Raw genomic sequence first — 26,470 nt, forward strand, 5'->3', positions numbered from 1 at the left:
GCAAATAAAGTGTAAGTGGCATAAGGATATGGCAAAAATTGGGGCAAAAATTTGGGATGTCGAATGACTGAAGCTTGGGACTTTCCTATGGACACGTGAGACCTGTACCCCCAAACACCAGTCAGTTCAGTTCTCAGGGTTCCCCTAAAGTGGAGTCAGAGACTCAGCCTGGAACACGCAGAGAACCATCTCATGCACTCTTTCTTTTCTCCCTCTGCAGATAGATCATCTTGAAGGGGAGGCCTCACAGGCGAGAGACGGGTTAAGGAGGAGGGCTTGGGGGGCCACCACCCACCCAATCCAGGAAGTCTAACAGTTGAACCCCATTCCAGCTCTGTGAGAAGGCCCCGAGAAGAGCAGAGACCAGGGCTTACTCGGGAGCCTCCAGTGCTGGCCTCAGCCCAGGCGCCAGCTTCTCTGTGTCCCTGAGGAGAGGCAGCACCATGCTGGGCCCGCACCTCCCAACCCCGCCCCTGGGGCCCAGCGAAGGCAAGTCCTCACCCTGCACATTTGCGCTTCCCGACGGGAGCTACAGGTGTCTGGCCTTGGAGGCGGAGGAGAGCGGCGGCGAGGAGGGCCTACAGGGAGAGGCGGGGCTCACGGACTTGGAGGAAAACGAAGTGGCCAGAAGGAGTGAGGACAATGCCTGCAGAGCCACCCAAGGGGCACCACAGCTTCCCAGACCCTGGGGCATCCAGTCACCCAGCTGCTCCAGGGAGACACGAGGGGGTTCCCAGCATGACAACAGAGCCAGCCAGGACTGGGACACGGTGAAGGCCCAGCAGGTGATGACAGCCAGCCTCAGCCCCAGCCCTGGGCCCAGGGTTGCCCAGAAACCAGGTAAGCTCATGGCCCTTTTCCCCTGGACTGCCAGTCATGGGGGACCCCACAGGTGCTTAACACAGGCACTCCCGACCATATTTTCCCATGGTACACAAGAGACCATCAGAGTCCCACGGGCCTGCCCAGATTAACAGCTGTGGAGAGACAGGGGAGGCTGTGCCATACATGTCATTCCAGCTGTACCACATCTAAGTCCACTCTTTTCTCTGCCAAAGAGGGCACGTGAGAAGGCAGCGAGAGAAAGCCACGTTATCATGCTTGGTTAAAAAAAGGCCATCACACACTCTTGTCTGCCCTTTTTTTTTTTTTTTTTTCCTGCGGTACGCGGGCCTCTCACTGTTGTGGCCTCTCCCATTGCGGAGCACAGGCTCTGGATGCGCAGGCTCAGTGGCCATGGCTCACGGGCCCAGCCGCTCCGCGGCATGTGGGATCTTCCCGGACCCGGGCACGAACCCGTGTCCCCTGCATCGGCAGGCAGACTCTCAACCACTGCGCCAGCAGGGAAGCCCCTTGTCTGCCCTTTGATCATTCGTGGTAACAAATGACCTTAGAGTCTGAGCAACTGATGGGGCAGGACCACCTTGCTGAACATACTAAGTGCCAACTACTTGCGGGTGCTGGGGATGCAGCACAGGGGCGAAACAGATGTGGTCCCTGCCCTCATGGTGCTTTTGAGGTAGAGACTGAGCCTTTGATCTAAACCGACCTCCTAATTTTACAGGTGGGAAAACTGAGGCCCAGAGTGAGGAAGAGACTGCTCCAGGTCACTCGGCCTGTCGGTGGCTGAGCCGAGCCCACATTCCTCATCCAGGCCTTGGTTTCCCATCTGTTAGAGGCGACAGAGGCACGTCACCTGGGCTGCAGTCATGACTCAGTGACATTGTGTAGGGGAGAGCTCGGTGTGCATGGCACAGGAGGAAGGAAGGAAGGGAGGAAGATCAATTTCCCACAGGCGGCAAGAGTCGGCAGAGCAGGGCGGGACAGGGAAACCCACACTGAATCACCTCCACCGCTGGGTCCATGGCAACGCTGAAGTGGGTCCAGATGGGGAGGACATGAGCCGGGCCATGCTCGCTCAGGCGGGAGCCCCTGCCAGCAGATCCCGGGGGCGCAGGGCGTGCGGGGGACACAGCCCTGGGAGGGCTTGTGCGTCAGGAAACTGAAGGAGCACTTCATTTCTGTGCAGGCGTCGCCGACACCCAGCCTGGCGTCTCACCAGTCTCCCACCCACTCCCTTTTCCGAAATAATTCTCTCCAGGCTCTGACCACCCCCCACGGGCACCATTCCCCATCCCCGTGGCCCCCAGGCTTGGGTCACACAGGGAGCCAGGCAGGAACAAGGAGGGGCCTTCAATGCATTTGGGGTAGGTAGGAGGAGGATCCCAGGGGGATCCAGCAGCCTTGAACTTGGAGACAGGTCTCCACACCAGAGTCGACACAAATCCAGGTCCCCTAGAGCTGGAAGCCTCAGGACCTGCTCCCTTCCCTCTCACAGACCATGGCTGGGGGTCAGGAGACATGGGTGCTGGTTCTAGACCTGATGCAACTAGCCAAGGCCCCAAAAATCCCTTCCCAGTTTCTTCATCTGTGAAAATAAAATGAAAATATGAGCCCTATCTACCTCATAGAGCTATCGGGAGGTTGCAGGGTAATCCAGATAAGCATGTAAGGGATGTTGATAGCAACCACAACGATCATCGATCATCGTCAGTGCAACAATACAAGAGCTATTATTTGTTGAGCCCTCATGTGCCAAGTCCACTGTTCTAAGAGCTTTGCACATATCACTTCATTTAATCACATAACAATCCCCATAAGGGACACACTGTTACCATCTCCATTATACAGAAGAGAAGACTGAGGCTCAGAGAATATAAGTGACTTGTCCAAGACTCATGGCTAGCAGGCTGCAAAGCCATGATTCAATCACAATGTTTTGAATGTGGGCCTTTGCTCTTGGCTACCACTGTGCTCTGGATCTACACGGGCGAGAGTTGTCTGCTGACACCCTTGAGGGGAAGAGACCATATATGGAGAAACTACCAGTACCGACTCCTGTTGGCTTCTCACACAGAGCTGGCCCATTTCATGGGACCTCATTCTTGTTGATCTTTGAAGGCAGCTATTATTCTCCCCATTGTACAGGTGAGGCAACTGAGGCTCAGAGACTCACGTCCCTTGCCCAAGGTCACAGTCAGCGCTGGAGCTGAGACTATGGTCTTGTTCTTCTTGCTCACAGTCTGGTTCATTCCTCTCTTTAACATCTAGCCAGATGGTTATCTAGTTCTGTCCTGGACATTTCTAGGGACAGAAGAGGTAGGAGTAACCTCAGGAGGATGGAGTGGGCAGGGGAGACTTCTCAGAAGTGGAGGCAGAAAGGAAGTTGGGTCTCGGGAGAGAGTAGAAACCCGGGTGGTCTTGGGTCAGAGCCTACACTGGCCTTTCTGCTCCCTTGAGAAAGGGAGTGGCCAGAGTCCCTTCTCTCTATGCGGAGATCTGGAGGGAAGGGGCCTGTGGCTGCCGGGTTATTAGCGGATTAGGGCGTCCTTTTAAAACTTCCTCCCATTACTGCCAAAGGATTATAAGTATCTTCAGACAGTTACACCCATCCTTCCGCAATTATACCTGCCTCTCTTGAGTGCTCCCTGACAGTTTTAACTATGGGTCACGGCATCTTCTGCCTTGAGTATCCACCACTTGGGGTGGGTGGGTTTCAGTGACATTTTGCTCAGGCCTGAGTACAAGCTGAGCAGAAGAGAATGGGGTCCTTGGCAGGCTGGAGGGTCAGGGGATGCAAAGAGATGAGGTGGGCAGCAGCCTGCAGCTCAAGTTTCCTGCCATCAGCTGCTGCCAACTTGAGAGAAGATACGTGGGAAGAAAGTGTCCCATAGGGCTCCTCCTCAGCACTGGTTAGTCCATAGCTCACCAAGAGAGACCCACGCTGTACTTCCCACAAAGTCTCAGCTGGTCATAACTGGCAGGGCTTACTGAGATTATTCTATAGATAATCTTGTGGAGATTCCTAAGTCCAGAGATGGCAAGTGAATTGTCCAAGGTCACACAGTAAGCTGGTGGCAAAGCTATAGCTGGAACCCAGGGTTTCTGCCCCTCAAGTCAGCTGCCGGGCCCTGTGTTAAATGCTTTGCATGGGTTCTTTCTTTTCATCCTCTAAACAACCCTCTGAAGTTCATAATTTTCTTATCTGTTTGACAGATGAGGAAACTACGGCATAACAAGTTTAGGTGACTTGTCAAAGTATCAGGCCAGCGGGTGGAGGAGCTGAGATATGAACCCTGGGAGGTCTGGTCCATGTTTTCAACCACCCTCTGTGCTGCCTTGTCTCCATGGAGACAAGGCAGCAGGCTGTGTTCTTCCACCCACCTGGGGCTGGGGAAAGGTTGTTCAGACTCTGAGGGATGGTGGACAAGCCATAACCCCTTCCTCCTTGGAGACACTCAGGGAGACCTGGGATCCACTGCCAATCCAGCCCCTCCTCTGCCCCTGGCTTTGGGATTCCCACCTTCCCTCCTCTCCAGGCCATTGTTCTGGAGGTCCAGGTTATCTGAAGAATTTGGAGACCTTTCCAACTCTACTGGACACTGCTCCAAGCCTTTGGGGTGGAGATGCGGGTGTGGATCTGGGTTGTCAGAGGAGCCCTGCCCCTGGCCATGTCTATCTTGCTGAGGCAAAGGAGTCAGCACCCATGATGAGAGCTGATCCCTGGGCCAAGGACAAGGCCCCTGCTCCTCAGGCCCGTGGAAAAGAGGGCAGACAGAAAGGCAAGGTGCTGCCCACTCTCCCTCCCCCCACCCCCCGACCACGGTGACTCTAATAGGGGTGATGGTGTAGGAGCAGGGCTCACAGGTTCTCATAGACCTCACACGTGTACCCACACATACTCGCTCACACTCCCTACAAACACATGTGTATGCGCAATGATATCTACACACCATGTTCTTATGCAAATGCTCGTGTATATGTTCACAACTGCACACACATGCACACACACGCATGCTCTCAGACACCAACACACCCGTGCATGGGGTAGACATTGGCACACACCCTCCCACAGATGCCCCCCTCATCCATGCATGCTTGACTTTCACATGTGTCAGATTTGCGTACATAACAGTCCCACCTGAAAACATACAAGCACACATATTCCCTCCCTTCGATACAGGTTAAAAGCATGTTCCTTTCTCCATTTTCTTTTGCTCACACACCTACACCGTGCAATCTCTCTTGCAGGCACTCACTCGCTCCTACAGTCATATCCACTCTGCGCACCCACCGTCACATACCCACATACAGACCGAACCACTTTCTGTCCTTCCTTTCCCCCATCTCTTTCACTTTCATACCCACCCACACAGTAATCCTAGCCTCCCTCCCTCCCTCCCTCTCTCTCTCTCTCTCTCCCACACAGTTTGTTTCCTGGTTTCTCACAGGCTGGGCTGTAGCACGTGTACTCACAGAGCAGGCCTGCCTGATGCCGATCCCCAGGACCCCTTCAGTGCCCACCTCCACCCCCCCACTGTCACCTGGGGCAGCCCCAGCACAGGAGCAGCCACCGGGTCGGAGGGATTCTCTGAAGCCATGAAGCCAAGCAGAGGGTCAGCAGCCAGGGAGGGTTTGTCCCTTCTGTCACCTGACTCCATGCACTCTAAGCCCACCCACTGGGGACAGGGGACGTCTCAAAACCAGGCCACTTGCACCTCTGCATTTCACAGAACCTTGGGTGAGTGGGCTTACATCAGCACATTTCTAACTTCCTCTAGCAGAAATCTAAACACAGAACCTTGATATAAAGGACACAAAAGTGGAACCATCCTGGTTAAAGGGGTGGGGTACTTGGAACCCAGGGAAACTTCGGTGAAAACCCAGGACAGCGTTTTTCCACGTGCTTTGTTGGGGGCGTGAAAGGTGCTTCTTATCAGCCCAGTTTCCAAGCCCATTGCTAGCCCCTCCACCACTGGGAGGGGGCACGTGATTGTGGAAGTCTTGACTTTTCACAGCATCCCCACTAGATTCTGATGTGCAATGACCCTTGCCATGGGGGCTCTGAACGTCACTGCCCTTGTTGTTGCTGGCCCACTAGTTAAGAGAGTGGATGGCCCCAGACTGCCTGGGAGGTGACAGCCTTCCTCAACCTCTATGTGCCAAGGCCTACTTAGGCAGTCCTACCTGCCTAAGTCCTAGACAGTCATTCTAGTTACTGGGGCTGAGAAGGGAGAGGACGGGCCTAAGAGGGTACTGCATCTGGGTCTGAAAGGAAACGGGCTGGGGAGATGAGAGGTGGTGTCAGTTATGGGGACTCACAAAGACAGACTTAAAATGGGGTAAGTGGGAAGGATAGAGAAAAGAGGGGGGCATGAAATAGATGGGAGAGACATGAAGAAACTGAGTGAAATAGAAAGCAGAAGGATTCAGGGACCCATCGAGAGACACAAAAATTGAGGAGGAAACAGAGAGACAGACAATCAAGCAGCAGAGACTGAGGCCAGGGAGAGGAAAGAGGCAGAGAGAGGAGACCCGAGGGGAGATGGGAGGCCTAGCCCGCGGAGGAGGGAGTCGCACCTCCGAGGGCTGGGCGGGGCGGCGGGGCGGGCGGCGCTAGGGCCCCGGGGAGCGAGCGGCAGGAGCGTGGCTCGCCAGCCCGCCCAGCCCTCCCGGCTCCCGGTCCCGGAGCAGCCTGCTAGGCGGTGGAGTGGGCTGTGGCGGAGGTTAGGAGGGGGCGCCAGGCGCGGGGGGGGGGGTGGGTGGGTCGGCGGGGGTCTCGATCGGGGCGGGGCGCGCTGACGGACGTGGCCAGGTGCGCGGAGGTGGTGGCGCCGGTGAGCTCGGGGACCGCGCGCGGAGGCTGGAGGTGAGTGAGGGGCGCCGGCCGGGCAGGGGTGCCGGTGCCGAGCGAGCCTCGCCCCTTCCCACCTGTGCCGGTCTAGGCGCCGCCCATGTGGAGGTGGCACGTCTGGGCTCCAGTCCCCACACGCAGGGTGACCTTGGCTGAGTCGCTGCTACACTCTGGGCCTCAGTTTCCCCACCTGTACGGTGGGGTGGAGGCGGGGACCTGGGGAAATCTCGAAGCTCCGCGGCAGCTCAGCAGCACGCCCCGAAGCCGGGCTGCGTGGGAGCTCCAGCCCTCGAGCCCCAGCCCGCAAGCAGATCGCGGCCGGGGCAGCCGCGGGCTGCCGGGTGGGCGACAGCCGGAGGTGTGCGCCCCCCCCCGGCCCGCTCTGGGGAAGGGGGAAACGGCTTGACTCCGGGAAGTGGCGGGTTGGGTTCTGCCGGGGGTTGACCAACATGGGCGCCTGTGGGGCAGCGGCAACGGCGTCTGCTGGGCCCGGGCCCTCACCCCTTACCGCGGGCGGGGCGCCCGGGTCCGGCTGTGCGGGCGAGGCACGCAGGACGCGGAACCCGCAGACCGCTGGGAACACCGGCGCGAGCCCCACCTGGGGAAATCGAGGCCTTTCCTGAGTGCCTATGGGGGAGAGGGGGACCTGTCCTAAGGACTCCACACCGCATTCTCACAGTTTGCCCAGTCTGCCAAGGTGAGCGCGGAGGCCCTAGAGGTGAAGGGCGGGGCTCCTATCTAACCACTACACCGTGGAATCGGGGGGCTCCATCCAGATCCCGGACAGGACCTTTCTGAGAACTCGGGAGAAAAGGCCTCCCTCCTCCCCACCTCCACCCCAAGTTATAGGCTAACTCTGGATGGGGACAGGACCTCCCGTGTTCCGTGCCTGGGTTGTTCACAGGGACAAGAGCCAGTGGGGAAGCAGCACGCGCCCCAGTCCCTGTCCTACCCTGAGTGGCAGGTGACACTGGAGTAAACCACCTTGCTCCGTGAGCTTGCGGCAAGCCTCCTGCCCTCTCTGGCTCCCAGTGAGAGGGTGGGCGGGTGGCCCCTGAGGGGCTAACTGCGTTGGAGACAGCAGCACTGGTAGTGGCTGTAGTGGCAGTCGGAGGTTGTCCCAGCCCTGTCATGTTGCACGATTAGGATGAGATAGGATGCTGCTCAGAGGGACCAGGGTATGCTGGGGTAGGGGGCTGGGAGCCTTGCTGATGCCAGCCTGACTGTCACCACCCCCGGGCCTGGCCCCCACCCTGTGTTGGGGGACAGCACCACAAACAAACTGATGTCCTCCTCCCAGTGCTTTGCTGTGTTATCTCAGGCAGTGGAATGGGACCTCAAGGGAGGTGAAAATACTTTGTTTGCTTGAGAGGTGGGGGAACACCTGCCTCCGTGTTTCCCTGTGGGATCTTGGGTTGGTTCCTCTTCCTCTCTCTCTTATCTGTACAACGAGGGGAATGGACTAGGATCATTCTGGTTTGATATTCAGAGAACTTCCCAAAAGCAAACTGTTCGCTGCTATGCTACCTTGGCTCCCCATCGCCACTTTGCAGGCCTTGAAACGGCTCCCCCCCCACACCCCCAGACTAGTACCTAAATAAAACTGTTGTTGGAATCAGCATTTACATTATTAAAATAAGGCCTTTTAACTCCTTCCCTCCCTTGTTATCTGTTGCCTTTCCTCTAAGGTAAAAAAAATAATAATAAAGCAAAAAGAAAAAAATCCTGTGGCATTCGGGGCCTGGTTCCCAACTGATCCCTAGCCTCTGCAGTCAGCACTTTATCTAATCTCCCCATTTTAGAGTTGGGGAGACTGAGGCCGGGGAGGGGAAGAGATTTGCTCAGGGTGGTTCTGTGAAGAGAAGGCAGCAGAGCCCCCTTTCCTTGGGACAGAGCAGCTCCTTGACAAGCAGGAGGGGCCAGTGTGGCAGAGGGGCACCTGGAGAGACGGGAGAAGCACAGGAGGAACCTTTTCTCCATCTCCTCTCTACCCCTAGTCGTACTCTATCTCCCTGGATGACACGTGTCTCCCTGAGCCCAGTGCACAGCCCTGGGCGCTGGGATGGGCAGGGGTCATCACACTTTCTCCACCGGCCAGGGCTGCTATCCCACAAGGCTGAACACACCTCCAGGCCTAGGGGCCCAGCCTGGGAGGCACCTTTTCCTTCAGGGCAGCTCCCAGGCTTCCAGACATGAGCTCATCGGAGATGCTGATGCCAGGAAGGGAGGGACAGAGTGGGAAGCAGGCTGGGCTGCCCAGAATGGGGCACCAAAGGCCCCTGGGGCAGTGGAGGGACGCTGTTGTCAAGGACTAGCAGGCTCTGGCCCCACTGTAGTGTGAAGGCAGGGACAAGATAGGCCAACAGAGGGTCAACTGGGGTGGGGATGGGGACAGGCCAAGTGCTCTGGGCCATAGTGCAGAGTTGCAGGTGCTAGACCGACCTCTGCCACTTGCTTGCTGTATGACCTTGGGTGAATCCCTTGCCCTCTGTGGACCTCAGTGTCCCTGTCTAGCAATGGGGTGCGTGGATCCTTAGGTACTGGGGTTACAATAGTGAACAAGATAGACTGGTCCCTGCCCTCAAGATTGCTCTTTAATTGGGGAAATAGCCAAGAAAAAGGGAAGCAAAGAAATCAGCAAGATAGTTTCAGATAGATAAAAGTAGCATGAAAAACAAAAAGCCACATTGCTAAGATGAAGAGCACTTAGAGGGGTTCTTTGTCTTGGTGGTTAGGGAAGGCCTCTCTCTGGAGGTGACATTGGATCAACACCCTGAATGTTATTTGAAGGTGTGATCATGGCTGCCTTTGTGGAGTTGGCATGTCCAGAACTTGGGTCTAGAAGAATGGGAGGGATTTGGTTGGGAGAAAGTGTGTTTCAGAGGCTGGTGAAAGGTCTAAACTAAGAGCTGGGGGAAGGGAGTGGGGTGGGCATTGGCTGTAGGTTATGAAAATACCTTCATTCCTCAGGGCTTCAGGCTGTCCACCCAAAGGAACCCAGGCCTGCGATCTGGTCACAGGGGCAGCTGGGCTCTACCAGGCGTGTGTGTGTGTGTGTGTGTGTGTGTGTGTGTGTGTGAACTCAGAGTCCTTTGTGAAGTGTCCCTGGACACTGTGGCTCAATTGCTACCCAGTGTGGCCAGAGGAGAAGTCAATGTGGGGACAGCCTCCAGGCCCTGTAATTCCAGAGGCTCACAAAAGCCCTCTCTCTCCGAAATGAAATCTTTACCAACTGGCCACTGCCTGAAATTCCATCATCCTAGCTTCAACTTTTCCACTCAGTGAGGCAGTATAGTATAGTGCTGTGTTGACCCTACCCTACCCTACCCTTCTCTGTCCAGCCTCCCAGGGCTGCTGCAGGTGACGCAAAATTCGGTCTACTCCTGTGCTAGCTGTTTCCTGCGTGTCTAATACACAGATCCTGTGGTTGGACCCCTGGATTCTCTCCCCAGCTTGCTGGGAGATCTTGAGTGTGTTATATAACCTCTCTAGGCTTTTGTTTCCTCATCTATAAAATAGAAACAATAACAGACCCTACCTTGTACTGTTGTTCTGAAAATTAAATGAGATGATAAAAATAACTATTACCTATTAAATAGTATTACAATGTTTTGATCTCTGTTAAAATAGCAAGCCCTGGAGAAGAGGGATACTCGCTGAAGACTCATATCTCGGTATATGTTACTTTTTGACGTTTAGCCAGGAACAGGTTTGATAGTGGGAGGATGGGCACAGTATGGTGGAAAAGGGCCTGGATCGAGCTTCAGGAATGGATACTTGAACCTCCAGCCTTAGCCAACAAGCTGGTGGTCTTGGACAAATCATTTGCTTCCTCTGGGGCTCAGACTTTGGTTCTGAGCTACTATGAAATGGACTAAGAAGGATATAAGGGGATGGTGAGCGTGAAAGAGCTCGACAGACGCGAAAGCCACTGGGCTGGCAGGAAGGGTGGTCAGCAGGGTGGGTCAGGAAGGGGCAGGCTGGATGAGCCTCAGAGACAGGAGAGTGGGCTGACTTGAGACTCTTGCATGTAATCCTCTGGAATAAAATCTTTTGGAGACGAAGAGTGTTCGATAGGTAAAAGCCAAAGTTCTTGAAAAATGGTTAACATTTATGGTAACTTACTATGTGCCAGGGTGTTTTAAGTTCTTTACATGTCACCAACTCTATGAAGTAAGTCCTGTTATTATCAACATTTTACAGATGGGAAACTGAGGCACAGAGAGGTTAAGTGAGTTTCCCAAGGTCACACAGTGGTAACTGGCCAGGTTCAAACCTAGGCAGTCTGGCCTCAAAGCCCATGTGCTTAACTCCTGCACGACATGCTCTCTCCTGCCTTAGGTGGAATGCCAGAGGCTCAGAGGGGCCAAGCCACGTGCTTAATAACACACCTCTTTGCCCTTTGATCCTCATCATCTCTGCCCCTCAGGTGCTGGAAGGGGGAGCCTCACTGGGTCTGGGGCCTGGGGTTCTGAGGTTGACCCTTGAGCCAGCTCAGCCTCTTATCTTCTCCCCTCATCCCCTGGGAGTAGGTCAGGGAGGATCACGTGTGCCCTGGGAATGATGTGGGCAAAGGAGGCTCTGCCAGGGCCTGACAAGTGAGCGTCATTAGTGTGGTGAAGCTTGAGTGGATCCCAAGAGCCTGAGCTGTAATAAACTGTCATGGAGCCTGGCATGACTCTCTTCACTGTACGGACGGGGTAAACTGAGGTCAGAGAGTCCAGGGACAGGCCCAAGCCCACACAGGCTCCCTGAGTCTCCGGTACTGGCTTCTGGGCTGCTTAGGACTTGTGGGTTTCGTGACAATTTGGGACTTGGGGACCCTCCCACCAATCTCCAAGGTGGCCCCTGGTCTCAGCCAGGATATGATTCCTAATATGTACCCTTTAGGAGGGCATATAAATGAATAAATGGGGGATGGGGAGGGTGCTGATTAAAAAATAGACCGTCACGCGCATGTGGAACAGGCCTGCCACCACCCAGCTTGAGCCAGTTGGCTCCCCTATGCCCAGCTGCCAGGCCCCACTCAGGGCTCCTGCTGGGGGCCCCGCCCACCCCAACCCTGGCTCTGGGCCTGAGGCTGGATGCTCCCAGCCACCTCCTCTCCTCTCCTCCTCCACGCCTGCCCCGCCTCCAGCCAGATGGTGCCCTCACTCAGTCTGGGTGGGCCTGTTGGCTTTAAGCTGTGCCACAGGGGGTCTGGTGTCACCACACACTGGCTGTGTGGCCTTGAATGAGGCCCTTTCCCTCTCTGGGCCTCAAACATGGATGAGTAAAGCTACCAGTTAAAGCTCTTTCTAGCTTTCAGAGCCTTTCCCAGATTCTACCTCTCATTTAGACCGGACAAACAGCGCTCCCCATTCAGAGAGGTATTATGACCTATGAAGGCCACTCAGCTGGAGCGTAGCAGAGCAGAGGATTAGACCCACATAATCTTGCAAGTCCTGGTCCTTTACAACTTCTCCAGGGTGAGCGAGGTCACTGGGAAACATGGAGGTAGATGTCAGCACTGGTTTTATTCCCTCATTCGGTCAGGAAATGTTTATTGAGCCCAGCTATGGCCTAGGCATGGGGGCAGGAACATAGCAGAGAAATGATAGCCGAGGTCCCTGCCCTGCGGGACCTCCTTACCATGGGGCAGGGCAGACTGACACTAAAACAAATGACGATGGAATTACAAATCTCATGAGAGTTTGGACGAGAGGTAGAGGGTGCTGTGGTAGAGGAATGTGACGTCCCAGGATAGGCGCACCCTCCCTGAGACCTGTAAACATACCTGAAGGAGGAGAAGTATGGCCAGAAAGGGACAACTGAGGGGTATGGGAGGAAAGGGTTCTAGGCAAAAGCAGCAGCCAGTGCAAAGGCCCTGAGGTGCGAAGTGCTTGGTTCCTGTCTGAGCACTTGAAGGAAGGCCAGCGTGGCTGGCATGTAGGGAGGGCAAACACCATGAGGGGAGCTGCAGCCTGGCATGGAGGGGCAGTGGGGCTAGTCATGCAGGGCCTGGAGCCTGCAAAGGGGTTTGAGGCCAAGCCTAGGAAGGAGGAGCTGTTCCTAGTGTCGGTCTTACAGGCTGATCTTGCCTCCTTTCTTTTCTGCTTTCCTTCCGACGCCCATCCTGATAGTGCAGTGGGCCCCCCCGCCCCCCCCCACCCCCCCGTGCACTCCCCCAGCCACTTCTCAGTATGACTGAATGCAGACTGCTCAGACCTCATCTTCCTCTATCTGGATCTTGTTTGCATTTTAATAGCCCCCTGTTTCATCCTGCCTTCCAGGAGGGTACCAGCCCCTTGGGCCTCAAATGCAAACTGATGAGGGCATGATTTTGAGCAAGGGGCTGCAGTCACTTCAGCTGAGCGCCTCTGTTCCGGTGGATTCTTATTTCCTCTTATGCCTTGTGGGAGCCTGTGGACCCCAGGAGGTTCAGCTTTTGGCTGAATGAAGGCCCGCCCCCCGGACCGACTCCTGCTGCCTGAAACTGCTGTCCGTCCCCTGTCCCACTCCAGCCACCTCCATTCAACCCCAGAGGCCCTCTAGGACCAAGCCCCAGGAGGATTCAGGAGGCCTGTGTTCTGAGCCTAGCTCTGCTGTATGCTTTCGGGCACATCCATTTTCCTTTCTGGGCCTCGGTTTCTCCATCTAGTTTATAGGGAAATACTCTAGTTTTTCTGTACTCATGGTATGGCAATCATGTACGCGATATCAGCGTCCCCCAGAAGCTTCTTAGAAATGCAGACTCTGAGGCCGCACCCCAGACCTCCTGAATCAGAATCTGAAATTTTAACAACAACCCTGAGTAACCAGTACATACGTTAAAGCATGGGAAGCGCTAAGTCAGTCCTTTCTCAACTTAAAAAAAATTTTTAATTAAAAGCTATAGAATCTTCTTCTCTCTCCGAAGTCTTACAGATGAAAACACATTAAGAGGAGAACCGCCCACTCTGTTCATCACATGACTGGGGGTGGGGATCGTGGGGTATGGGCTAGGGACATGGGCTTTATTGGGATGGGCAGCAGAAGGGAGGAGGAAAAGAAACAGCCCCATTGGGCGAGGGTGGGTGGTGCCCCGTCTCCTCAGGCCTCTCCTGACCAGGTGCCCCCAGGAGCCCTTTCAGCTCAGACCTCCAGGGTCCTCAGTTTGATGGGTTTGGAAAGGTGGGCTTGAAGAAGGGACGCCTGATGGGCCACAGTCTAGCGATGCCTTTTCCTGCTTGTCCCCATCTTGGTGTCCTCCTCTCTTCCCTGAGAAATCCCCGAAAGGGTAGCTGGTGCTATTCTTAGCATGACAGGATGGCGAGCAGAGAATGTGCTAGTGCATTATTTATGCCTCTGTGTCAACAGGATTGCACTCAGGTCTCCCAGAACACGGCCCTCCCCAGCGGCCTTCATCAGTGTCTTCCCAGGACCCGTGACCCATCCCTCTGGCCCCGAGCATCTCTGCTCTGTGCATCCAGCCCCCACGCCGGGAAATGGGTCATGAAAGACAATGATGAGCTGGGATCAGGAAGAAGTTCGAGACGATATCTCACTTCTCACCCATTCGGGTGCATGTTAATCAAGCATACGACACGTGGTAGGTGTGGGTGCCCTGATGACCGCTGTGTGGGTTCCTGCCTTCCGGGAGCTCACACTTTAGCCTGCAAGTTAGTGGTGCTCCAGCATTGCAGAAGCGTGTGTGCCAGGCGAGATGCTGGGTACTTCGCACAAAAGACCTTATCCTCACAATCACCCTGAAGGATAGGAATTAGGAGACCCCTTCGCAGAGGAGGAAACTGAGGCTTAGCATATACAAGGTAGTGATCTGCTCAGGTGGGATCCGGACTCAGGTTGGCTGGAACAGAAACACCATTCCCGATCAAACGGTAGCATGGAGCATTAGGGCTTTGGGAACACCCTGCCCTACCCAGTGAGAAGGGCATTTCAGCTGGAAGGAAATTAACCAGCTGAGGTTGTCCCATTGTCGGTGAACCCCAAGTGACTGGAAAAGTCAGTGCACCTGGAGTGGAAGGACTGTGTTTGCTGTGTACACAATGCCCACTGTGGGCTGGGAGGCAAAATGTGACAAGGTCCCGAGGTGGCACATCTAACGAAGCTGGCCCAAGGACTCTGGCTGGGAGCCAAAGACCTGTGTTCTGTGAGATTCTGGCCAGGCCCCTTGACCTTTCTCTGCCTCGGTTTTCTAGTCTTTAAAATAGCATCACAATCCCTGCTCTACTTCTTTCTCTGACGGATGTGAAGCTGCTAGGAAAACTATAAAAGTGTGTGCACGTTCAAGGATGGTGTATGATCACTACATATAATTACTTATGTAAATATATTTTCTCAAACTTACTTTTTGTTGACGTGGGTCTCTCTGCCAGACTATGTTCCAAGCATTTCCCAATATGTTCATTTAATTATAAACACATTTATAAAATCATGAGCTCTAAAGCCCACTGGGTCCCCAACCTAGCTGTGCTTCAGAACCCCTCAGGGAGACCGTTAACATGCATATTCTGCGGTCCCGGGTCTGGGGCGGAGCCCAGGAATCGGCATGTTGGACACACTCCCTGAGAAATTCTGCCGCACCCACAGGTTTCTGATCTGGGCCAGAGAGGGGACGGGACTTGCCTGAGGCCTCGTGATGTGTTGGAGACCAGGTTGCGACTGAAACCCAGGCCTGAAGCTCGCAGTCTGGCCTTTTCCTTCTACTCGTCAGCTGCCCCCTGAGCTCCCTAAAGGCATGAAGCCAGGGATGCGGATGGCTGTGTTGAGCGATGATGCCAGTAGCGGCTGATCCTGTTTACGGTGCTGTGTTAGGCATTTTACATGGCTTTTCTATTTAACTGCAGTCGGGGTAGAAAAGGGGGCATTCTCCACAGCAACATGCTCCCTTGGGACATTTGAGCAGCAGGGGGCCGATTTTAATGTAGCCCTGGAAACGGGAAACCATGACTGAGGTGCAGAGATATGGAGAAGTGAATTTAAAACCACACCATCGGGGCACTTGCCCGCCAGGCAAGGGTGGTCTGGTAACTCAGAGACAGGGCAGGCTGGCAGGAGGGAGACACACACGTCCGCTCCCTGAGGTGTGTGCCCGCCGCACGTGCACCTGCGTCAGTGTGCCACCTGTGTGTCTCCACACGCATACCGACGGGTGCTATGTGCGCACACACCCCTCTATGGGTGCACACGCAAAGAGCACCTTTGTGTGTGGGGGTGTGTGCAGGGGAAGATATACTATTGCTGGCTAGGCTCTCCCCAGCATTAGGGAGCTGTCCAGAATGTGTGTGTTGCAGGGTGTGTATGTGCGTGTGTGCGCGCAAGCACAAATGGTTGCGATGCAGGGGGATCCCTGAGACCCTGCAGGCCACTAGAAAGACCACTAGAGAAGCCGGTTTCCTTATTCACGTCCCACCTCCACATTACGTGCACCATCCTCAACCTGCCAGGTGCGAGCCTGCCTAGGGACCTTAGCACTAGCTGTTCCCTCTGCCTGGTCTTTCCTCCCTAGAAATGCACAAGCCTCACTCCCTCACCTTCTTCACTTCTTCACTCTGGTGTGACTTCTCAGCGATGCCTCCTTTGATTACCTTATTGCACACCACTCCCCACCCTGTGCAGTCTGTATATCTCCCACCCCTGCTTTATTTTTCTCTATAGAATTTATTATAGAATAGAATAAGATTATAGATATATCACATAATGAGATTATAGAAATAGTCTTATTTTTTGGCTCCCGTGCTAGAATGCAAGCAGGGCTTTATCTGTTTCTCTTCGTGGCTGTGAACAGTGCCTGGCCCTTAGTCGGTGTGCAGTAGATATCAGGTGAGTGAATGAGTTCATACACCACCTATACTTGTTTTCTTTAAATTGTCTAACTTTTGTTGCTGAAATATCCACTTTTACCTCTCCCTAAGCAGTAATATACCTTTGATGGATTTATTATCTTCCTTTTCTAATACACATGTGAAATTTACATAACTAGTAAGATGTTATTAAGTATCAGGGTACCACTTAAATCCTTTTGCTCCCACTAGAGGTGTGGGGGTACCACACTCTAGGAATCACTGGTCCAGGCCAATCCCTTCTCTGAAACAAACACATGGACAAACTGAATCCCAAGGAGGGTCAGGAACTAGTCCAGCATCTCACCCATATTGTGACAGAACAGACTGGAACTAAATTCCCTGACCTCTAGCCTGCTTTCCTTTTGCAGTCTGAGGGACAAGGGGACGGTTCAGCCTCTCCTCTGGCTGGAGACTCCTCCAGCTGGAGGGGAGCCACACATGCCTGGTAACCGGCGAATGGCATGAGGGGATGGCAGGGTCGGTAGCCTCCGGCCCGCTCAGGACCACAGCACCCTCCTGGCTGCAGGACTGCGTACTGAGTGGTGGGAACCTCGGCCATACCTTCCCTCCCAGGAGTCTTGGGTCTGGGGCCATCCAAGGGGGCCTGGGCGCTCACATCCAGTAAGAGGCAGACCTGGTATTCAAACCTGGTTCTCTCCTGCTACGGCACAGTTAGCTAGAGGTTGACACTGGGGTTCCCTTGCTGAGAGGATGCTGGAGGGGTAGGGGAAGGTTGGGCTGTGCCAGACTATGAGCAGAAGAGGGAGACCAGCCCCAGAGAGGGCTGGAGAAGGGAGGGAGACAGACAGCGCCCTAGCCTGGTACAGTTATACAAAGGTAGGTTTGTGCAAAAGGCTGAAGTTAAATCCCCCTCAGGTGTGCACAATGTTTTATGCTATAGAAATTGTGCATCTCATTTGCTCAGCAGTGACTCTGCAAAGCAGCTGTAATCATCCCTGGTTTACTGATGAGGAAGTTGAGACTCAGAGGTGAGGTGACTTACTAAAGGTAGCCCGCACAGGATGCTTTGTTGAGCAGGACGTGGGAAGGGAACAGGCTGCACCTCTGGCTGGATTTGGTAAAGGAGGGCTGTCTGGGGGAGGACAGACAGGCTGAATAGATATGGGAGTAAGAGGCAGGAGTGGAGGGGGTAGACCACTCACTGGCCAAACTACCTCCGCGAATCATAAAACCTTTCTGAGCCTCAGTTTCCTCATCTGTAAAATGGGTATGACAGTACTTCCAGTTCACAGCTTGCAAAGATAAATCAAAACATAATGAAATAATGATAATAATGCCTGGAACATAAGAAGCGCTCAGTAAACAACAACCTGAGTAGTAAAAGTGAAGGGCTCCCAGCCTCTGGCAGGTTTGCCCTCGGAGGTCACCTGCCACAACCAAAAGATTCTCAGCACCTTTCCCAGCACCTTCTTCAGCAGATATGAGTGACCCTGAGAACAAAAGAGGGTTGACAGGCCTGGGGGAGCAGTGAGGGGCTGCGGGCAGCTCGTCTATCCCAGGGCCTGGCAGTGAGGATGCCTCAGGGAGAAGCAGCAGCGTCCCCATGCCCGCCCCAGCTCAGGATGGGGCTCTGCTCTACAGGGTGGGGAGGCGAGCTGGGACTGCAGCGTGCTGGGGCCGTCATTATCATTGCTCCAGCATTTTTTCTCCCCGTTATTTATTTTTCTGTGAGGAAGGAATGTGGGGAATTTACCACAGGGCGCTGGCCTTGCTTTGGGCAGTGCAGCGGCCTCTTCTATGAGAGGGAAGCAGCAGAGACAGATGGCTGGGGAGGTGGAGGCGGAGGAGGGTCCCGGCTGAATCTGTGGCCCCGGTGGGGCGGTTATGTAACCCACCCGGAGGCCCAGGGCAGATACCACGGTGCTTCTGAGCTCTAGGCATGTGCCTTCCCATGTACATAGCTCCCTTGGAACTCTACCTGGACCACCCCAGTCACCCTTAGCCTCTGGGCAAGCCCAGCGGTGGACGTGTTCCTCTGTCAGAGGTGCCTTCCTCTCCAGCTGTCTTGACTGGAGGTGTGAGTGGAGGGGGGTAGAGGATGGGCTGGGTTCCACCTTGAGCCTTCCAGCCTCCACTGGGCTGTCCCATTGCTTGAAATACTTCCACATCTCCATCTTTCAAACCTAGGGCATATGCCGCCTCCTCCAGGAAGACTTCCCAGATTTCTTCATCCTCGTTCATCTATCTCTTAAGCTGTATATTCTCCTGGCACTCAATGGAATATTCTGCCTCTTGGATCTAACACTGCCATTTGAGGTTTCATCTCCCTCTTCACCCAAAGGCTTGTTGCTACCTCCCTCCTTCCTCTCTCCCCTTCCTCGAGGAACCACCCTCTAGATCTCTGACCTAGAATCTCCATGACTCTGGGATCTAGACACATCGAGAATTTGTCTCCTGGGGTGAATGGTGGAGTAAAATGTGAAGGTAGATTTGGACTGTGGGAGTGCTCATCCTTCAGTCATTTGTTTAGTCAACACTTAGTGAACCCCTCCTGGGTGACGGCCTCTGCTGAGTCTGGGGAATTTAGAGAGAATGGGACCAACTCCAGCCCCAGGCTGCCCCGGGGCCAAGAGGAAGGGCTGTATCTTTGTCGAGGGCCTTGGGCTGGGTGCTGGGGACCCTGAGATAGACTGGGCTCAGCCCTGCTCCTGGCAGAGGCATAGTTTAGGGGAAATTCTCTCTCTCCCGCCCTGGCTCACCACCTTTACGTCTCCTGGATTAAGTGTTTTCTCTGCAAGGGTAGGGTGTGGTAGTCCTTTCTGTACTCTCAAGGCTTCCAGGGCTGGGATGATGGAGGCTGATGCAGCAGGAGAGGGCTTGGGGGTCGCGGGGGATGCCTGGCTTACCAGAGCTGGACTGGGGGAGGTGGGAGCCTGGGTCTGAACTTGGCTCCCTGTGAACCAGCCCTTTCCAGTTTGCTGTGCACCTGGAACTGAACCTGCCTCTCTCTGGGTCACCGTTTCCGAGTCCCTGAAAATCTAACTGTAGCTTAGTGTTTAGGCTAGTAGAGCAGGCAGGAGGAAGGTGGTGGCTCCTGGCCTTTGGGAGAGGAGGACCGCATAGCAGGGCCCTCGTCAGCCAGCAGTGAACAGTGCCTGTGGCCTACAGGGATACCTGCTAGCCAACACCCATGCCGACCTGACTTAGCCCACCCACCCTGCCCTGCATCGTCCCGAACCCCTGTCAGGGAGATACCAGGAGTTGGGCCAGTCCCAGCCTCCTTCCCCTTGGGCCTTGCTTCCTGAGCTTCCTCAACCTCTTGTTCCCTTCAAGCCCTGCTCCTGCTGCGAGGCCCCTGGGCCAGGTCGAGTAGGGGAGGGGCACTGATCGAGGAGTCTGGATGGATTGATGAAAGCTTCCTGGAGGAAGTGGCAGTTGGGCTGGGCCTGGGACAGTAGGTGGGAAAGTGAATGTGCTTTGTGGGCTGAGCTCTTCAGAAGGAGGGGCCCAGGCTTGGGATCAGTCTGACTCCCGGCTCCAGCTCTGCTCTGCCTGTCCCTTGCTGGCTGTAAGACCTGGGGTGAGTTGGCTAATTCTCTGGGTCTCGTTTTCCTCATCAATAAAACAGAGGTAAGGGGGCCTCCTTTATGAGTTGCTGTGAGGATTCAGTGAGAAAATATATGCTAAACCCTTAGCTTGGCAGCATCTGGAGCTCCTCGTGTGTTGGCTGTTGTCAACCTCATTGACTCCATCCTTTCTGCAAGCCCCCGGGGAAGGTGTAGGGGACAAGGCGGAAGCAGTTGAGGCCCCTGTCCCGCGGCTCCCTCTGGGGGAAGATAAGACCCAGACCCTGACTGCTGCAAAGCAAGGTGTTGGGAGGAGGCAGCAGGGCCCATGTGATGGGTCCTGGGCTGGGTGCTGGGCCACCCTGGGTTCGAATCCCAACTCTGCCTCTGCCTAGCTGTACCACCTAAGTCACTTCACCTCTCTGAGCCCGTTTCTCCTCTAACATGGAGATGAGGGGACTGCTGACCTCCTGGCTGCTGTTAATGAAGCCAGGGCCTGGCATGGGGCATGTGGTGAGCACGCCCTGGTGAAAACTCTGACTAAAACAAATAATATGCCAAGTGATGAGGTTATTAACCGGTGCAGATAAAACACTGATGATCTGGGGATTGAGCGTGTAGAAAGGATAGGAGACAGAGACGGGTTCCGGGTGGAAGGATGTGCGCAAACCCACGGCAGAGGCTGGAACTCGCAGGGCAGGTGTGGCACCACGAGCCGCTGGACTCCCTCTGACGGCTGCTGAGGGCGCAGGGAGCAGGTGAGCGAGCTCTCGGGCAGACCCTGACGTCAGGGACCCTGAATGCCAGGATGAGGTCTTGCTGCTTGATCCCCCATGTCCTGGAGAGGAGGAGAGAGGCCCGACACACAGTGGAGCCAGGCGGGAGGAAGATGGATCTGGCAGCGTGGGGTGGGTAGATTGTCGGGGGAGAGACTGGGGGCGGAGAGACCATTTAAAAGGCTGTTGCGAAATCAGTTTTCCTGATAAAGAGCTAGGCTGAGTCATCTGTGGAGGAGAGAAGTCATATCCAGCTCCTCCGCGTTGCCGTCAACGTGGGATTTTCCTCTTTGTCAGCTAGTCGATTGGCTGCCTTTCGCGGAGGCTTTGAGAAGCAAGGCCGGCTCAGCATCCGGAGGGAAGCTGGGCTGCAGGGAGGACCCAGCCGGAGTGAGTAAAGCGAGCACCCAGAGGTGCCTTTGTGGTTTGGGGTGTGTGACTTAGGGCATACAGCATCCTCCTTTGGTCTCAGTTCCCCCTGGGCATGAAGGGAGAGGCATGCCATGACTTCTGCCGGCCGGTTGGTGGCCAGGCTGGAGCTAGGTCTGGGGCTCTTCACTTCCATTCCTATGCATCTCCCGTGTCTGGCAGTCCTTCCCACCTTGGTACGAATTATTCTCTGCGAGGAGGCCTGGCAGTCTGCTGGGACTCAGTCAGGTTGCACTCACCAGGACTTTGGCATGGATGGAGAACTCCCCGGGGAAAGGAGGCTGTGTCATTTCCTCCTTTCAGCAGGGAGGATGCGGGGCAGGGGCTGGCAAGGTAGTCAGGCCATTACTCAGGTCCAGTTCATCTTCCTGCCCCCGGCTGAGGCCGGGGTTGTGCAGCAGCCAGCCATTGGTTCCTTCCTGACCCCACCAGGGGGGCAGTTATCCCAGCCTGTTTACCTGTCCCGTTGCCAAGACTCCCAGGCAGCCACAATGGGCCGTCTCCAGCCAGTCTCTCTTCCTACCTCTGGCTCCCTGTCCCACTCCACCCTGCCCGGGCCCTGGGCACTCCCATTGACGGCAGCCGTGTGAAGAAGAATTTCCTTGAATTCTCTCCCTGTCCTGACCTTCTGCTCTGGCCTCCGTTCCCCTGCCCTGCCTCCCTCCTCTGGATCCTCTGTCCAAAAGGCCTGATGGCCGGCAGAACAGGCAGCTGCCTACAGAAGTAATGGGGTGGGAGAAAGGGCTTCTCCCTGCCTGAGCACAACTTGAACTCAGGTCCCCTGACTCCCCACACCGTGCTCTTTCTACTCCACTAGTCTTTTACGTCCTAGCAGTCATCTCTACCCTAGTCACAATGCGTTTATCAGCTCTTCTCCTGAGAGGAAGAAGGACGACAAAGCATGAGTTGCTCTGGGCAGCTGAATATGAAGAGGAGAGGGCGCTGCCGCGGGCACTGATCACGAGATGTGGAAACAGAGGGGTCTTCAGACCAGCATCCAGGAGCACCAGAGTCTCTGTGGGTGCCCCTCCCACCGGAGTCAGGATCCGGAAGGCAGGGTGGTTAAGAAATGAGATTCAGCAAAACCAGATTTTGAGTTTTGAATCCCAGCTCTGCTACTTAAAAGTCATATGACCCTGGGCAGGTCTTTCTGAGCTCTGGTTTCATCTGCAAACTGGGAAGAGTGCTAGTACCTATCTCTTAGGGTCATCGGGAGGATGGAACAAGGTGATGGGTCTACAGCGCATGGCACAGCACTTTATACTGGGCAGTGGTGAGGGCTCGCTAATTATAGCACCCACTGCGATCTTCATTTGAAGGGCTGTACTCAGGGCTTCCTGTCCCCCTTCCCCACTTAAGGATTTAACCCTGTTGGACCCAGGTCTCCTGACGCTGGGCAGCTCTTCCTTGAGTCTGCCCTCACCCCTCCATCTCCGGAAGGCCGGTCTTCAGAGCTCCTCATCCATTGTCCAGGGTGGAGCTTTCAAGGGCCAGCCCTGAAGAGACTGAGGGAAGAGGGGGGGTTAGGACTTGTACAGGTGCAGGCTGCAGCCAGGCAGACTGGGGGCTCAGCAAGGGGCCTCTCCCCTGTGGGCCTTGGCCACCTCTTGCCTCTCTGACACCAGGGACCACAATCTTGGACCCACCTGGCTGGGGCATCACTAGAGGTGGCAGTTCCCTAGTCTGGGGAATTTTGAATGGAGCTGCCACCCCCAGTGCCCTGCAGTGGGGGACTCTGGGATGCCCGTAGTTGGCCCAGCCCCCCTTCTCCCAGCTTTGTTTGTGCAGGGTGGCAAAAGTCATCTGGATTGCTGGCTGGGTCTGGTCCAAGCCTCCTGCCAAATTCCTTTTCCGTGGAGTCATTGCAGGCTGGGATGGGGGGCACGGGAGCTCCCTCGGAGGCAGGGCTCTCTCACCCCCTGGCGTTTTCTGCTGGGTTCCTCTTGTCCCAGAACAACAGTGTGGGGAACATTCCCACCCTGGCTGGGGGTCAGCAGACCAGGTCTTGGCCCATGGCCTCCTCTGCAACCCCTTCCCTCTCTAAAGCCTCCCAGGCCAGCTTATCCCTGAGGGCCCTTCACTCTCTGACACTGGAGCATTTTCTAGCCCCATGGCCCTTAGAACCAGCCTTGGGATAGGACTGAAGCAGAGAGGTGAAGAGAAAAAAGAGAAAAGTGCAGGGATTTGGGAGGTCTGAATTACACAAACACTGAAGCCCTTTCTAGGAGCCTGGCACTGTGGGAACCTGCTAGCCGGGTACACAGTAAAAGCCCAATCAATGTGAGCTACGATGGCTGCAGTTGTGTCATAAGAGCCACTGGTGGGACTAGGGATGTTTATCCTGACCGTGCCCCATGGGGATGTGATTTGTGACTGAGTCTCTGCAGGGCTGTCAGGTTGGAAAGAGAAAGCTCTTTATCTGTGTGGCAGTGAGGGGCAGAGTCATGTCAAGAGGTGGGAGTTAATATGAGGAGTGACTTTATAGCTAAAGAAAGAATGTTAATTAGCAGAAGGTACATCTTCAGGGTAGTGAGCTCCCTGTCAGTTGAGGGTATAAACAGAGGCTTGTACACGCAGGGACATGGCTTTAGGGACGCAGGAATTGTGTGGGGGATTGGACCCGGTGACAGCCATCTCTGAGATTCTGAGGTGCTGTGATTTGGGGCAATGATCCCTGCCTCCCAATAACTCTAGAATCCCCTGCTCTGTGACCTTAAGACAGTCACCCCTCTCAGGACCATGATCTGTAGGGTGAATCTCCTTTGCTAGAAGACGCTCTGACCCCTTCCAGGGTGTCACGTGGGGTCACCGTCAACTCCATCCCAGGGTAGCACGAGCCCTCGGTCCTCTCTACTTGGGCTGAATGACAGTAATCCCCCTGGCATCCACGATCTCAGTAGCCTCCAAACCCTAATGTCAGTGCTTTCATTTTTTTTATTATTATTATTTTTTTTTTTTGCGGTATGTGGGCCTCTCACTGTTGTGGCCTCTCCCGTTGCGGAGCACAGGCTCCGGACGCACAGGCCCAGCGGCCATGGCTCATGGGCCCAGCCGCTCTGCGGCACGTGGGATCTTCCCGGACCGGGACACGAACCCGTGTCCCCTGCATCGGCAGGCGGACTCTCAACCACTGCGCCACCAGGGAAGCCCCTGTCAGTGCTTTTATTACCTTCTTCTCAGCTAAGGAAACTGGCTCCGAGAGATGTAGTAACTTGCCGAGGTCACACAGCTAGCAAATAGCAGAGCCTGGATTTGGGCTGGGAGGCTTGGTTTCTAAGCAGACCAGAGGAGATGGGCATCGCATGAGCTGAGCAACTCCTCCTGTGTTGCTGGCTTGTCCCCTACTTAAGTTCCCCACAGGGGAGCAGCCTGGCCCAACCCCCAAAGCCTTCATCATGGGGTGATCCAGGCAAGAGAGGAGCCCTACCAGGAGGAAGCAGGCGTCAGGGGCGCATGGGGCAGGCTGTGTGCTGTCACTGTTCTGGACCTGTGGCCACAGGTGTGTGTGGTGGGGAGCCAGGTCGTGATGGGAGGAGGGAAGGAGGAGGTTGGGGCCAGACAGCCTGTGGCTGCTGGGCCTGGTCCCAGTGAAGCAGCTGTCGGCAGCCACTCTGTCCTGTGTGGGCCTCCCCGCTGACCCTAGTGTGAGCTCTACCCTGCACCCCTCTCCGAACCTTGGCTTCTTCATCTATAAAATGGGGGTGGTAGTGAAACAGCTCCTCTATAGGGGCCCTGCCAGCTCTGAGAGTCCATGAATTCTGAGCCTCGCTGGCAAGATGCCTAGAAAAACTGTCCCTGGAGACCCACTCAGCATGTCATGGCCAGTGCTAATGAGGGCAAGATAGGAGGAAGGGCAGGGTCAGATTCCTCAAGAACTAATTACCTTCCCTTGGTGGGGGTGGGGTGACAAAGGAAGGAATTTTCCCAGCCACCGACTGAGCTGCTAGCCCGGCCACAGGCTGTCCCATCCATCTGTCCATAGGTTCATGTGTTCATGCGTCCATTTCTTCATTCCTTATTCAATAAGCACAAATTAAACACTGACTCTGTGCCAGCCGGGCACTGGTGATACAGAAAGAAATGGTTGCCTATAGTGAACTTACAGATTAATAGGGCCTGACCCCCAGCCTGATCCCTGACCTCAGGCCCCAGACTCCGGTCCTAGCCTGCAGCCCCAGCCTGAACCCCGACTCCCACCGACTCTGTCCCCTATATGCCCCAAAGGGACCTTTGGGACAAGCAGGCAGCTTGAGCATGCACTGTGGACCCAGAGAGAACTGGTGCTGACTCCAGCCTTGCCACCCTTTGCTGTGTGATCTTGGGTGAGTTACTTACAAGTCTCTAGACCTCATTTTCCACTTCTGTAAAATAGGGAGCAAGTAATGCTTGTGTCCTAGTGTTCTTGTGAGGATAAAATGAGGTAATGCAATGTTCTAGTAGAGTCACTGCTGAAATTAGCCCAATTTATTACTTTTATAACATTAAAGTATGAGAATTTTTCAATGATTGTTTAAATAAAAATGGTAAGAAATTCTGCAAGGACTTGGAAGAAACTATTAACAGTTGTTACCTGATTTGTGGTGTGGAGCACACAGAGGTAGAGAGACATTTTTTACCGTATACTTTTTTATGTTTTTAAGTTAAAAAAAATTTTTAGTCCATGTAAATGTATTACCAATTCTAAAAAGAGGAAGTGTTAGTGTTAAGAAGTGACTATACTATGAGTTTGAAAGTGTAAAGGGCCCTAAGATATGCACTTAGGCATATGAATATCCTGCAGGTTCATTCATGCCCTCAGTAATGCTTCCTGAGTGCCCACTTTTTGCCAGGCACTATTCTAGGGGCTAGGGTTAGAGGGATGAACAAGTCAAGCAAGTTCAGTTCCCCCTTAGAGCTTGCGTTCTAGGTGAGGGAGACAGATAATAGACAAGGAAACGTGTAAAGAAGATAATACTGAATTGTGTTGAATGCTATGAAGAAAACAAAACAAAGAGATGGGTTGGGGGGGTGCTGATTATAGAGGAAGGCCCCTCCAGAGAGGTGACATTCACGTGAGTCCTGAGCGATGAGGAACCAACATGGAATGCCACTTGGGAAAAGATCATTCCAAGCAGACAGAACAGCAAGTGCAAAGGCCCTGGGGCAGGAACAAACTTGGCGTTTTCAAGGAACAGAAAGCCAGCCAGGACAAGATGAGTCCGAGATGGAGTGGGGCCT

General features: G+C 54.6%; 1 protein-coding gene across 1 annotated transcript in view; it reads left to right on the forward strand.

Annotated features, from left to right (window-relative positions):
• The first annotated feature begins 443 nt into the window (after positions 1-443).
• SYNPO (synaptopodin) overlaps positions 444-26,470 on the forward strand; it is a 34,423-nt gene continuing 8,396 nt past the window's right edge. Inside the window, exon 1 of the mRNA XM_065874910.1 lies at positions 444-840. Within this exon, the coding sequence (XP_065730982.1) occupies positions 444-840 (397 nt within the window). The remainder of the gene's footprint in view (positions 841-26,470) is intronic.

This window comes from Phocoena phocoena, chromosome 3 (genome assembly GCF_963924675.1).
Source record: "Phocoena phocoena chromosome 3, mPhoPho1.1, whole genome shotgun sequence".
Taxonomy (NCBI): Eukaryota; Metazoa; Chordata; class Mammalia; order Artiodactyla; family Phocoenidae; genus Phocoena; species Phocoena phocoena.